General features: G+C 32.1%; 1 protein-coding gene across 1 annotated transcript; it reads right to left on the minus strand.

Annotated features, from left to right (window-relative positions):
- Positions 1-2,066: 2,066 nt before the first annotated feature.
- LOC107470242 (probable sugar phosphate/phosphate translocator At3g17430) lies at positions 2,067-5,995 on the minus strand. Its single transcript, XM_016089635.3, has 9 exons — positions 5,333-5,995; positions 5,104-5,211; positions 4,677-4,708; positions 4,531-4,581; positions 3,607-3,668; positions 3,262-3,523; positions 2,718-2,983; positions 2,537-2,631; positions 2,067-2,461 (listed from the first exon to the last, which is right to left on the minus strand). The coding sequence occupies exons 1-9, from the start codon at positions 5,426-5,428 to the stop codon at positions 2,351-2,353; spliced, it is 1,083 nt and encodes a 360-aa protein (XP_015945121.1). The 5' UTR covers positions 5,429-5,995; the 3' UTR covers positions 2,067-2,350.
- Between the last annotated feature and the right edge of the window lie 9,997 nt (positions 5,996-15,992).

The raw sequence follows: 15,992 nt of genomic DNA on the forward strand, positions 1-15,992 counted from the left end.
ACCAAATAATAAGTATTGTACACTTTTGTTTATTTTCTATTAATTATGCAATCAATAATCGGTCCAAAGGAAGATTATTGTTTTGACCAATTAATGAAAAATATATGCAGTAATAAATAGATTGCAAAGTTTAAGTTTTCATGTGCGCATTTAGTGGGTCCAAAGAAATGTTTAATGTGTGATAGAAATTTTTGACAATATTTGATTACCAGTTTATTTTTCTATCCAAAAATTGAAAATTAATGTTGTTCTAAATATCTCAATCCGAGCTTTTTTTTCCCATTGTTTAACTAATATTCGCTACATGTTTTTTGTTCTAATCCGGTTACTATGGCTTTAGCTACCAATATTTTTGCACAAGTCAACAGTATTCCCATGCTGAATGGTATAAACTTTAAGGTTTAGAAAGATATCATAAAAATTATCTTCGGTTGTATGGATTTGAATATAGCTCTTTGAGAGGAAAAATCCACTTCCACTACAGAAAATCTCAATAAAGTTAAGATAGGGAAGTAGGAGAGATCCAATCGAATGAGCATTATGATTATGAAACACTCAATTCCTGAGACGTTTTGTAACGACCCAACTTTCAGTATGTTATGATCATATTAGAAGCCGAGCGCTACTAATTTGCTTTTCTTAACTTTAGCTGTTATTTCTTATATGAGCTTGATTCATTGTTAAAGCGTCGTTATTTTGTAGGGTTTTTTTTTTGAAAATGTTTGGGTTGACAAGCAGAAACGTACACAAATAAATCATAAATAATAACAGATAAAGTTGTTATAAGCAACTACACATATATATACAACTTGCATCAATTAACAATATTCAGTCATCCAGCCCTCAGCAATGCTCAAATCTTAGTTATGACACCCCTAGAAGTAACTAAATAATAACCATATAGTTATATATACATACAACATCGCAGACTCTGACCTGTTCAAGAAATTTCTAAGCTAGTACCCAAGCTAACCTAAACTCTAATATTCTATATCAACCTAATTACTCTAAACTACAAAAGCGAGAGAAAATACATTCTAAGTCTTCAAAACTCGGGTCAGGTTGAACGTTATCAAAAGGCGAAATGTTATCTACTATTCTTTTGCACAATCATACATCGTTATAGTGCAACTCACTGGTACTTCATCAAGTAGCCACATAACAGATATATGAAAACAGAAAATGAAGCTCACTCTAGACTCAGAAAACTACCCAGAGCGAAATTCCTTTTGCGGAACGATCACCAACAAATTACGAAAGGGTACTCCGTACTCCTGCCTCCATCTGAAGGGGAAAAGGAAGGGGCACTTTATTTATATCCAGAATGCATCGAACTTACTTAATGATAACTCAAAACTCTTCCTCCTTCTTCGTTATCATCATCATCTTCTTCTTCTTCTCTTCCTCCTTCTTTTTTTTTCTCCTTTCTCGTTCGTTATTGTCGTCGTCAACACCACCACCTTTATCACTTAGTATGTGCTTATTTTAAACTGAGTTGTTTGTGTGTCGTCATTATTAAGTAATTTCGGTGCATTCTGGATTTTATCTTGGTGTATTCTGGATTCATTTTCGGTGCATTCTGATCTGAACTTATTTTGAACTGAGTTTGTTTGTGTGTGTGTGTCACTATTAAAAAATTTTAGTGCATTTTGAATTTGAACTGTCATATATATAAGAAGACGACGATAATAACAATGACAATAATAATGATGATGGAGGAAGAGGAGGAAGAAAAGGAAAGAGGAGATGGAAGAAATTCAAATAAGAAAAAAAAAAGGAGGAGGAAGAGATGGTGGTGGCATAGTAATGGTGACAACGATAATAATAAAAGAGAAGAATAAGAAAAAAGTAGAAGAGAAGAAGAAGAAGAAGCAATAGCATCAATGGTAGAAAGAAGAAGAAGAAAAAAGAAGCCGTTTGATATAGAAAACGGTTATAATAATTTAATTGTACTTAGTTAAGTATTTTGCTTAGTTGTATGACTTTATTCTTTGTAAATTAGTGCGTTATTTGAAAATGTCCGAATGTATAGTTTTCTAAAATTCTAACAAATAAGATGGCACGTCTTTATAAAATTTAATTAAGAGTGCCCGTTACTCTTGCAAATTTATTTTGCTGTAGAGCTTTATTAATTCTTGGTCGGTTCAAGAATGTACACAGTTACACACTTTGGTTACTAATGAAATGCTTATATAATAACTATCCTTGATTCCCTGTATTGGAAAACAGATCCTTCTCCTTTCACAAACACATATTTTGATTATTCAGATTCAGAAAAGTGCATTCCATAACCAACAAGGCCAGTTCTCCCTAGCTGCTACTGCTAAATTTTAAGTGTCGTGGTGCTTCTTCATCGACGCTCAATATCTGATGTGAAACCATTACCTCCAATGCTTCCCTCATTGTTGCCGGCGTTCAATGGCGCATAAATGTCAGAAGGTCTCTTCTCAAATCTCCAGTCCTGTGTATCAGACAAGTTCACAATGAGACTGGGACATAGAAATGCAACTATACATGTCAAGACTCAAGAAGATACCTTTGTGATTCGATCTGGAATGATTTCGGTAGGTTGTTGAGAGGCTCGAACGTCCTTGACTTTTATGTAATTGTACATCACAACGCCACATAGTGCTGCAGAAGTAAAAGATAGAATAGTTGATCAAGACAAAGGAGGGAGTGATATTAAGAATGTGTTTCGAGTTTCAACTGAAACTTGCCTATAGCATAACCAGTTATATTCAACCCAGTTATTGTGGACTCTGGAAATATAACAGTTGAAAGGGCTATTAATATCCAGTCTTTAAGCACGCCGGCGACTCGGATGGTCACAGCACCAGTTCTACCGATTACTAGGAAAATAGAGAAATTCAAGGCGAGAGCACATAGAGCATTGGAAAAGAAGATCCAAAAATTGAACTGAATCTGTGAAACTTCCATTGCAGGCTTTTCCAGTAGGTACCAAGGGACAAAGAGAAACACAAAACTGCACATAACAAAGCAAACGAGAAGTTATCACATCACATTAGACTGGATTCACTAATATCCAAGCATTGGTACTCTCAATAACATTACTTGTTAAGCAAGTGATTGAATCACATAAAGAGACATCTTTTATCAACATTGATCAATGTTAATAATACCTATTCCGGAATAGCAAGAAGAATCAATTGGATAGTTGCTAGACACACATTAGCTGTTACATTTTCTATACTTGATTTCTTGTTTAGAGAAAACTAGTCAGAAAATTTCAACAGAATATACCTGCATGGAGCTATATAATATAAGCTTGTGATAGGATTTAAACTCAAGCCTTTCTTTTGCAGAAGGACTTGTGTTAAGACCAGTCTTAAAGCTTCGGCGAAAATGCCCGTGACCTGGTAAAATGTACCAACTACATTAAAATGAATTTCCCCATACGAGGAAATGACAACTCCAACGCTGACCAACACCATGTTCAAGAACACATCACACCTTGCTTTCTCAGTGCCGCACACAATAGCCACAACAAATGTTGCCACTGGCACTGAAACATCAAGTTTTGGAATTAAGGAAATATTGTTTAGGCTGTAAGATAAACATGGGAAGTTCAATAGAATGAGAACGTACTCAGAGCCTTGAGCATCTGGATAAACGCCACAGATATATGCAAGTAGGCAGTATTACCAAACCTGTCAACAAAAGTAATAATAATAAAATAAAATAAAAAATTTCTCATACAACTTTTTCAACCAATTTCATAAGGAGAAAACTTGTGAATTTATCCTATATAGAAACCATAGTCAATTTTCAATTGTACAAGTGAACCATCATAGTTTCTTCACAAACATCATACTTTGAACAGATTCAAACAATAGAAATGAAAATTTCCAAGGATAGGTAAGTAGTGGCAGATGGAGAATTCCAGTTTGAGTAGTCAAGGGAGGAGTAACAGCTCCAGATTCATAAAAACACTGATTCACCCTAATGAAAAGATATCATACCAAATCGAAAGTAACATAACTATACTTAAATGGGGTAAAAATTAGCAAATACTGCACCTGGGAAGAAAGCTTAAACCCGTTGAAATTTTGATAAAAAACTCAACAGGGATAATATGGTTTGATGCTTCACAAAATCTTGATCAAGCACTTTCCAAATTAAACTAGATAGAAAACATACAAATGAGAGATATTTCCCAATTCCCATTAACCCTTCAAGTTTATCATGCTATAGCTGTGTGTGTGGCTTGGTGCAGTTCCCTGGTTCTTCTACAAGTCGTCAACAAGTGAAGTAGCATGCTCATGTACTTCAAGGAGTTGGTTGGTGTTTTTGTTTCTTTTTGGGTTTAGTTATTGTTATGGAGGTGCAGCTACTATTTGATGTTTGCTTTTCTAATTTCTATGTGCATTCGGTGTTTATATTGATACTTGTTTGGTTATGTTTCCCCTTGGTTAGCCTTTGTGGCTTTGTATATGCTCTTTTCAAGTGTCAACCGTTGTTAAACTATCTCGAGGGGGAGGGGAAAGGAAGAAAAACAGTTGTAGAGCTTACCAAAGACTTGATGCGAAGAAAGCACTAATTGGTACCACACAAGTTGCATATCTGAGATAGATAGAAAGAAAGTGAGTAAAAATAAATAAATAGAACAAAAAGACAATAAGCTAAAGAAGGCTTCACAGCGGAGAAGATACACTTACATTTCAAATGTCATTTTGACAGGAGATACAACCTGGAATTTAGAATGAGAGAACATAAATTAAGGTACTAAATATATAATAAGACAATGAAAGGTGATCAAGTAGCACAGTTAGAGGCATAGTGCTGCTAAATTATGAAGAACAACCAAATGAAATTGGAACATGATCATGCATAGGCTTCATTTCACAAATCAAATCTTTGAGACACCTAAGAAAAATTGACCATAGTCTGTTATCAATGTCAAAGCCTAGTACAAAAGAGGATGGCAATATCAAGCAGGCAAACTTAGCACACAATGTGACAACTATGCAGTCAAAAACTCAAAATAATCCAGCAATGTATAGAAAGTGAAGATCAGAGTCAACAATCTTAACCATAAATCCAAAATAAGGAACACTTTCAAAGTATACAGCACCACATGCATACCTTAAGAATCCGGATGAGTAAAAATGCCACTGCCCCAGAAAATCCCATGTGAATCATGGTGAGTGTTATTGGAAGTGGAAAGTTGAAGTACTTTGGAGAGAGAACCCACTGCCAAAAAGAGAAGAAAAAGAAAAACCTTTAATCAAATCATTGCATCACTGTTCAAGCTTAAGTAAACACTAAAATCTTTCTACTTAGAAAAGACACACAAGAATTGAGGTCTTGTTACCTTGTTGTACAAAATGACACCAGAAGAAAGCAAGATGTAGATAAACAAGCAGAAATAAGTGAGAAAAAGAGTTTTGTTGATCATTTTGGTAGCCATATTTAGAACTAAATAAGCTGCTGCTGCTTCTTCTGAGCTCTATAATAATAGCATATTGTAAAGGGGCAACTGAGCAACAAAACCCAGAAGCAGTTAGACTAAGAATCCTGAATTGAGAACCTCAGTGAAAAGTCAACATTACGTAAAGTTTATATCTTTGCAGTAGCTGCATCTGTTCAGAACAAAGACACTAGAACTTGGCGCCAAAAAGGGGGAAGAAGTGGAACAAACAAAATCAAGAGAAAGAGAGAGAAGCGAAAATGAAGACCCAGAAAACGAAAGCATATAACTTTGTAGTTTGTAGCGTGTGAAGAGGTAGATACAAGATACTACTAGCCTCTACTAATTCGTAGTATCGTAGTTGTAGAGACTAGAGAGAGAGAGAGAGAAAGGAGTGTAGAGCGTAGAGTATATGGTGTATAGTAATGTATAGGAAATTAGGAATACGTAAAGAGAGACATGTGGATATGTTTGGTGAGAGGGGAGCAGAAAAGACCAGAGAGCTGAGCGACTGAGCCAAGAGCCCAAGAGGATGAGTAACGCAATGGCATTTGTTAGGTGTGTGTTTGTTACAGATTCAATATTCTAATTTTCTTGGATAAACAAAGGGAATATGATACATATCTAAGTATTTTTTTATTTAAGTTTTATTTAAGTAGGTCTAATATTAACAAAAATAATTCTCATTAAAAAAGCATCATTACATCCGTGTTATCTTCTCTTTTTTAGTGCTTCTTCTTTTTCTTCATCTTTCCTGCACTTCTTCTTCTTCTTTTAAATACATGCATATGTCATCTTCTTCTTTCAAATTCACTTATATTTCCTCCTCCTTTTTTATCCACACATATTTTTCTTCTGCTTCTCCTACTCCTTCTCCTTCTCTTCTTCTTCTCCTCTTTCGTTATTGTTATCACCAACAGCACCAATATTTTGCTAATAGATTATTTTTTAATCGAATTTAATTGAATTTGTCACAGCCCAAAACGAGCCAAGACTGGCATTCAGAAAAATAGTTCTCCAGTAAGTCTAACTGATTCGAATATAAGATAAATAAAAAGATTACACATATTTTTGATAAATTTACAATTTTTTAATGAATAATTACATATTTTTAACAAAAATAAAATAAATAAATATGGATGGATCCTTCCTGTGACATATGGAGCAGATGACGCCTAAGAACTCCACAAGGAATAGATACCTATTGCAGATCATTATTCTTAAATAGAAATACTCACATAATCAAATATTTATTCCAGAAAAATATTTAAAAAAAACGGAGTGGGTTTTGTAACTCAGTGACTAGACAGTACATTTATAATTCACATGAGACCATATAAAACTTATTATAAAAATAATTTTATTTAGAAAATAATAATTTATATGAATGAGTGAATCAACAAGGGAGTTCTAATATAGAAATCAAATCAAATAGTCCACATTTGGGCGGCTCCACCTCTAAGGGTAGCCCTTTCCTCTCGTGTGTCTATACGGAATAACAGATCCAACGTGTGGCCTACACATTAGGCTAGCAACGCCCCTGCTAGCTGAGGTCTGAGCCAGATGCATCTAGGTTAACGTCATAACCACCGCTAATTACGATTTTCTAATATGAGCCTCCCAAACCAATTCAAACATATAATTTCAAATATAACAAATTCTTCGGTCTTTCAAACACGAGGTATCAAATTAAATCAAAAAATACTTTCTCATCCAAATCATATTCAATTATATTTTCTGAATCTTAAGGCATTTTAAATATATTTCACAATTTCAAATTAAGTTAATACCAACAAATACTTCAATGTTTCAAAAATACATATTCGAGTAAAATCAAATGCTTTAAAATAATATAAAACTTCTTCAAACATACATATAGTCTCATAAAAATATATAGTCTTGTGTGCATATTAAAATGAGCTTAACAAGGATAAATATTTAGTTCTAATAAATCGATCATTCAAATTAATTTAAAATTTTTTGATAAAAATCTTTGTAAGTATAATTATAAATTCAGGCACCGTATATCAAAATAATTATAGTAAAGCCAAATAATTATAAATGTAAAGCCTACTCATAACATGGTCCTAAGGGACTGAAGAAGCCGAATTCGGGTGCCAAATTAAAAGGATACGAAAGAGCGCAGAACTTGAACTGGGACAGTGCAGCAATTTCAATTCTTACGATAGCAACAATGGCCACAACACCAGCCAAATGCAGTAGATTCAAATCGAATAAAAGACAAATACAAATATAGTTCTGAAAATCCAAAACAGAATAGAGGCAAAAAATAAATCAGAATAAGAACAAGACAGAGAAACGAAATGGCGGCAGAGATAAGGTGAAGATGGAATAGATCAAGGGAAGAAGCTAGACCAGAACAATGGCAAGACAGTGTTGCCGGCAAGTTTGGAAGTTATAGCATGTTTTCCGGCAATAATAAGAGCTACACTGGTGAAGCAAAATAGCGGTGGTATTAGATCCTCTCTTTTGGCAGTGGCATCAGTAACTCCGACGAAAACAGGGAGGCCAGGGGTCAACCATGGTGGAGAAAGTTAGGGGATGAAGTAGGTGCACCAGCGGTGAGCTCCAGCGATGGCAATGACAACGGCAGAAACCTCCATCGTCACCTCCTCTCACGACTGCCACCCTCCTTCTCTCTATCTTGTAGCTCTCTCACCCTCTCTTCGTTCTCTGCGCTTTTCACTGCAACAACAAGCTCTCCCTCCAACGACGATTTCTTCGGCGACACCGATGCGGCACCTCCTCCATCTCCTCGTCGCGTCTTCTCTCTCAATGTCTCTCTTTTTAGTTCATTCTTTATCCCTCCTTCTCCTTTTCGGGTTTGTGCTTGCCATTACCTTTTCTCTAATTTGAACCTCTCTCGCTCTCTCTCGATGTCAACAACGACAGTGGCTCCAATCCTACTGGCCCTCTTCCTTTTTTTTTCTTCCTTTCTTTTCTTCTTTGTTTCTCTCATTCACTCTCTTTACTTCTCTTCTCTAGTTTGGAGGGAGAGTGTTGGTAATTTAAGAAGTTGGGTCTTGGTTTGGGAAAAAAGAGGAATATGGATATTGTAAAAATTTTACAGAATTGAATTCAATGAACGCAGTGTTTTGAATCTGAATTGAATTGAATTGAATTGATAATCTCTAAATTGTAGACAGAGGTATTTCGAATTTGATGTTATATAATGAATTATGTTTCGTTCATTCAGTACTATATAATTGTTTCACCATGAGTACGTGTTCGGTTCATTATGCAGAAATCTGTTTGAATTTAATTTTATATAATGGACTATGTTTCGTTCGTTCAATACTATACAATTATTTTACCATGAGTACGTGTTTCGGTTCATTATGCAGAAAACTGTTCGAATTTGAATTTATATAATGGATAATATTCTATTCATTTAGTACTATACAATTATTTCACCATAATAACATGATCGGTTCATTTCTGTTATGCACAATTTAAAACTCTTCCTCCTCACCTTCTACTGCTTCTTCACTAGGGAGAGAATGGGAAAAGACAAAAAAAAAATACCGCAGTAACAACAACAAAAGAATTATGATAAGGAGAAAACACGTGAAGAAAAAGGAACGCGAAAAAGAAAGAGGAGAATGAGGAGGAGGAGGAGGAACGCGAAGAAGAAGACGCTTCGTACGTAAACGAGCGTAAGAAGAAGGAAGAGGAAGCGCGGAAGAAGAAGAAGAAGAAGAAGTGCGGGGAAGAAGAGAAGAAGAAGAAGAAGAGAAAAAGCGTGAGAAAAGAAAAAAACGGGAAAAGCGCGTGACCTAAAATTGCTTGGATGAACTTGGATGCCAAAATTGCTTAGATGTAAAGAATATATCTAAACGAAGATATTAGGTTTAATTACTCTCAGGTTACCCAATTTTTAAGTAGGTTTTCCTTTTTTTTCTTTCTAATGGCATTTTTATACCATATTAAATTTTGTAATTAAGTATCTATTTTGATAAAAATATTAGAATTAACATAATATTCTATTAAATAAAATAAAATATTTAATCAAATGTTACGCAGATTTATTTTATTTAACAAAATGTTTTATTAATACTAATATTTTTTACGATAGAAATTTAATTATAAAATTTGATATGATATAAACACTCAATTGAAATATAAAAAATATTAAAATTTAATTGAAAATTTATTAAAAGGATAAAATACTAAATTGGTCTCCTGTGTTTGGACCTAATCCTGTTTTGGTCCTTAAAATTTAAAATATCCTATTTGAATTCAAAAAAAATTATTTATCTTTAATTTACTCTTTTCATGAAGTAAATGTTAAATAATTAACATCAATGTTCACCAAACCTTATTGTCCTTCCCTAAAGAAGAAGAGGTACAAATTCAAAAGGTACAAAATTAACGACGGATGCATCACTGTGAACCACTAGCCTTGGTTTAAGCATACGGAGAACATCTTTGAAAACTCATTTTTTGCAATAAGTTTGCTAGTGACGACAAGGACAAGGTCATCATTACTTCTACCGCAGGGAATTCTCATGGGCAACCAAAAAAATTGGTTATATAAGTTTTTCATATTTGAAAACTAAATTTCATTAATTATTTAACATTAACTTTACATCAAGACTACATTAAAACTAAATAAAACTTTGTTAGATTCAAATAAGACGCTTTAAATTTTAAGGACTAAAATAAAATTAGACCCAAACGTAAAAGACTAATTAAATATTTTACTCTTTTAATTATAAAAACCAATAAAATACTTAACCACTATACTAATAATTAATTTTAATATCTAATTTTAATATGTACCTAATATAATTTATTGAAAAAATATTCTCAACTGCCAAGTCAATAGTTACATGACATACTGAATTATATTATTTGTATTGAAAAATTTACAAATATTTTGTGTTTCTCTTTTTTTATGTAATTCTGCAATATTTTTCATTGGGCCTTGAAAATTGTTTATGACTCGAATGAGGTGCGAATGGGACTAAAAAAAGCACCCTGTTAGCGGAACAAAGCGCAAGATCCAAGATGGACACCTGGCTTGGTGGAAGGCCCCTTTGTATTTTTTTATTATTCATTAAGAAATTGAAATGTGGTTTTGAACGGAGTTAGAATTAATTGTTGGTTTTTATTTTTAACGATGGATGATAGAAAAGTTTACGGCTAGTGACAAGAAAAATAAAACGGATAAGGGAAAAATACTGTCAAAAAAAAAAGGGTGAAGTCACTTTATTATCCCCTAAATTATAAGTCTCTGGTGTATTTTGTCCATAAACTCTTAAGAAATTTGTATGTTTTCAAGACTTTTCAAAGCTGCCAGATGGAAGAGCTTTGAGACAGTTCTGCGCGAGTGAGAGGTGAGAGAGAGACTGTTTGCTCAATTCCTGAATTTAGAACTCTATTTTTTATATATATAAATTTGAGAAACGACATCGTTTGTAGTAAATTGGCCGGATCCTAGCTCGTTCTGACCGGTCAATTTTCAGCCGGTATAACAATTTTAGAATGATGTTTAGGTATTTACTTGTTTCCGTCTCTCAAAAATTTTGAACCAGATATTTTAATTATTAACTAAAATTAATTACTCAATTGATTTTTAATAAGTAATATCATTTGTCACTTAGATAGTATTTATTTTTGAAAACAGGACACAGAGATATAGACAGACATAGACAGTACATCTTTAAAAAGTATTTGAAAGTAAAGACATGGACACTGAATATATTATCTTCGAGACAGTTTTTTATAATTTTGTGTCCACTCTTTTACGAAGGACAATGATAAACATAAAATTTAAAAGAGGGACACATACTTTTTTATGATTTTTTTTGTCCATAAATATTTTTTATTATTCTAATGTTACTCCTTCTTATTTTTCCTAATTTGCGTTGTTCTCAAAAACATACTTTCTTTTTTATATTCTTTTTCTATTTCTATATTCTCCTTTTTTCATGTACTCTTTTTTTTTATAGAATTTTTTATTGGGTTGGATAATTCATTCCTTCTTATCGTTCTTACTTCAATATCATTTTAACATTGTATTATATTATTGATTTGTAATAAAAATAATAACAAAAATAATTAGTCTTAAAATTTTTGAAAAATAAATATTATCAAAGGTAAAATTGATCTTTTAAAATACTAAAAAATAATTTATAAGTTGTAATTAATTTTATATAATTTAAAAAAATCAATTTTTTTAAAAGAAAAATCAATTTTTAGATAAAAAAATTACTTTTTTAAATAAAAATAAATTTTTATGTGTAAAAACTAATTTTTTAATGTAAAAATGGATTCATTTTTAAAACTGATTTTTTATTTAAAATTAATTTAACTTATTAACCTAAACAAAATTTTTTATTAATCGGACTCAGATTTATTTTTTTGTTAATATTAATCATATGTATTCCTACATAATAATAATAAATTTAAAAATAAAATAATTATATTTATAAATTTTATTTTAATACAAATATTATTATATAATTTTTTATTAAAATTTTTTGTCCCTTCAAATATTTTTTTTCAAGTGCTACTCTCATTTTTTACGAAATTAGTTTGTACTTGATACAGAAAATTTGGAATCAGATGACTATTTCAGTCATTTCATATAAATATTTTAGTCTTGTCCATGTGTTTTCAAACATAATATTGAACATTACATTAGTGTCTTGTACATCATATTCAAACACAACACAAATAATAATGTTTAATGTCTCCGTCTTATTGTCTCTGTCACAGTGTCATGTTATGTTCTGTCTTAAAAACAAACGGTACCTTAGGTCTTTCACTCCATTAGCTCTAATAGAGGACAAAATAGTCCCTGACAACTCTAACGGCAGATAAAATGGTCCATGAACCCCTCTATACGAAAATGACACTGTTCTCCCTCAATTTCCATCATATCTTGCATAATCTTAACAGTCTAACACTGCAACTTCAAGCTACACAATGCATACTCTGCAATTTCAATGTTCACAAGAAGAAAAATCATCAACTTGTTCTCAACCAATTCATACTCAGGAAACTAATGACTATGTCTTTCAAGTACTTATCATTTTTGATGGATCCATGAGTCTAGACAGCAAGTCCAATTTGTTAAGACCCGTCGTCGTTGCCGTTATCTCCCTCCTCCTCTGTCCTATCATCTGCATTGCCACATTGTCCACCACCTTGATCACTTCCTTCAGCTTCTTCTTTAAACCAATGTTCAGTAATTGCTTCAATTTCTAAATGAGCGGCGTTGGTGACGTTACTCGCCGTACTGATAGATTGGATGCGAGATCAAAACTGTCTATTAGCTTGCACTCCTGGAGAGAATGAATGAAGCACTCAGGGTCTATTCTAAATGAGAATTTGCATATGATGTCGAAGGAGAATTTTCTCATGATATCCTAATGTCCAACAATCTATATTGCTTGTCAGATAGTGAAGAAAGGCGTGTCTTTGGAATAGTTGTGGAACTTGATCTTGAGGATATGGTGGACGTTGTCAGGATTAGAGGTGATACTGTTACCAAAGACGTGAAAGTGGATATTTCTAGTGGGTGAAATGCGGAGGAGGTGGATGTACCAGTCACAGAAATTTGAGAAATGTGTGGTTCATGACATGTTGAGGTAGGTGCAACATGCGTGACATTTATACCATGGCTTGATTTTGGAGTTGAAGAGTAGAAAGGAGAACATGGAGAAAAAGACTGTGAAGGTAAAGAAAGAGAGTATGAATGTTAGAGTTATGCAAGATACGATGAAAATTAGAAGAAAATGACATCGTTTTTGAACAGAGAGGGCAGGGACCATTTTGTCCCCCGTTAGAGTTGTTAGGGACCATTTTGTCCCTCGTTAGAATTAACGGAACAAAGAATCCAAATAACTGACGAAATTAATTGTTAGAGATTAATCGAATAATTAATTTTAGTTGAAAATTAAAGTATCTAGTTCAAAATTTTTTAAAAACTATAATAAATAAATACTCATAATTTATTCATCAATAATTTTTTTATAAGACAAGTTAGTAATGTCATTGATTTTCGATCGATGGAATTTAATCGACCACTCCAATTTGATTTTTGGAACCATGCATTGAACACCCCTCAAGAAAAGAAGTGAAGTCCACCTGACTTATGATCATACGTTAAAGTATTGGTTAATTAGGATACTATATTTGTTGTTATTAATAGTAAATGTCAATATAATCAAATACTCAAATGATGATGTATCTATGTAATATACATGAAATTCTATATTTATATCGGATAAAGTATTATTTTTTGTCTTCAATGTTTCGAGTAAGTTCTAAAATTATCTCTAATATTTAAATCGTCCTATTTATATTTCCAACATTTAAAACTTAATTCAACATTATCCTATTGTTATCTACACTAACAAAATACTAATAGAATTGCCTACGTGGACAATAAACATTATCCATTCCCAACGTATATATTGACACGTGTGTCTCTTCGTACCTATTATTTCTTTTAACATATGAAACATTTTCATTCAGATGAGAGAAAGAAAAACGTAATGCTTCATCTTTCACACTCTCTAAACCCTACCACTTTTTTCTCTTCTTTTCTACTAACTTGATCACAGTGGAAGACAACGGATTGAAGGTAGTTTGGATTTTGATTTTCTCTGCAAAAAAGAGGATTGTTTCATCTTGGTCTTCACAAATGTTGAAATGGCAGAGTGAAAAGATATGTACAATCTATGTTTAATCTTTGTTTCAAGTGAATAGTTCATGCAAATAAATTTATTAATGTATAGGATTTTTGTGATTGCAATATTGTCGTTGTTAGGGTTTGAGGTTCTTGATGGTAGCAGAATTTTTTTATTTACACTTTTTGCCTTCAATATTTATTACCTTTTTTTTATGATGTTTGATACTTATAATAGAAAAAGTAGCGGAAGAAATGAGTCATTTTAGTGTAAAAATTTATCTTAAATAGGTTTCGGCTTGAAGAACGGCCTCTTAGACACATTATACTAGTTCCTATGTTATCCAGCCTTGTTGCAAGGAAAACCTCTCATTTCTTGTCAATGTGATCCCTTCACATAACAATATTATAGCAGATGTCTATCTAACCAAAGCAACTACTACTACCAATATAAATATCCTTTCTACTGATGTTGTCAATTTACCCTTCAAAATTGTGACTTTTTTTTTCAATCTTGCAACTTGTGACTTTTTCTCTAATTTTGTCCACACAAAGTACTCATACTCTTCTCCAATCTAGGCCAAAAATAAAAGAAAAAACTCAATTAGATAAACAAATATCAACAAGTTATAACTATCATCACAAAAATTACATTTTTTATTTACCCCATAGTTAACACAGCTCCAGAAGTTCCGTCCAAGATTCTCTACTGTTGATGAAGTCATAAATACTGGCCTCTCTCCATAATAACGAATTATTCTCCGTTGATGGACTTGGCTGCTGTTTCAACCCAAAACACTACTGTTATGTGTCGCCTAAGAGCCCTGCAAAACCATGAAATCAGCAACGAAAATAAGAAAAAGGATATGGTGAAAAGATGAAATTACAAAATAAGAAGATATTTTACAAATTAAGTTTTTTAAAGCTATTTTAATTAAAATTTGTTTTATTTAGTTATTTTTATTCAATTCACTAACGAACACCGGGGCATGGTTTGCCACAGTAGATAATAATGTCCACATAGGTAGCTGTTAGTGTAGATAATGGCAGCCTAATATTAAATCAATTTTTAAACGTTGGAGATATAAATATGACTATTTTAATATTAGGTACAACTTTAGAACTTACCTTAAATATTAAGAAAAAACGAGTTAATAGCTAAAATCGTCCCTAATAGATATCCCGATCTCCATTTTGGTCCTCAAAAGATAAAATTAATCAAAATCGTCCCCGAAAGATACACGATTTGGTCACGTTAGTCCTTCCGTCAGTTGGATGATGACGTGTCACGTTAAGTGCCACGTGACACATGATGACGTGGTGGGTTGATGCCACATGTCAGATCAGTGACTTGACATGTAAAAAAGTTATTTATAATCAAAATACTCCTTAAAAGTTCAGACATAAATCATTTTCATCCCTAAAATTTTAAAAATTAATCAAATTAGTCCTTATATAATTTTTTTTATTTTTTCTTGATAATATTAAATTTGAAATATTTGTTAATACTACTAATTTTAATAGAAATATAATTGACAAACAAAAAATTAGTAATTGTATCTTTTCTTCTTTAAAATTTTTTAATAAAATTATCTCTCTCCTTTAATTCTTCTCAAAATCTATATTATTCTTTTCTATTCTAAAACATTTTTCTTACATTATCACATTTTGCTGGAATATATATATACTCAAAATTGAAATGTATGTATTTGTTAACCTAAACAAAGTTATATGCTCAAAATCAAAATTTATATGATCATAATAAATTTTTGTGTGTTTCATATGTTTGAGATAGATTATATAATTTTCCTTTTAATACATAAATTTTTATGTATTTCATATGTTTGAGATAGATTATATAATTTTTTTTAATATATAAATTTTTATTTTGAACATATAATT

This window comes from Arachis duranensis, chromosome 1, assembly GCF_000817695.3.
Source record: "Arachis duranensis cultivar V14167 chromosome 1, aradu.V14167.gnm2.J7QH, whole genome shotgun sequence".
Classification (NCBI taxonomy): domain Eukaryota; kingdom Viridiplantae; phylum Streptophyta; class Magnoliopsida; order Fabales; family Fabaceae; genus Arachis; species Arachis duranensis.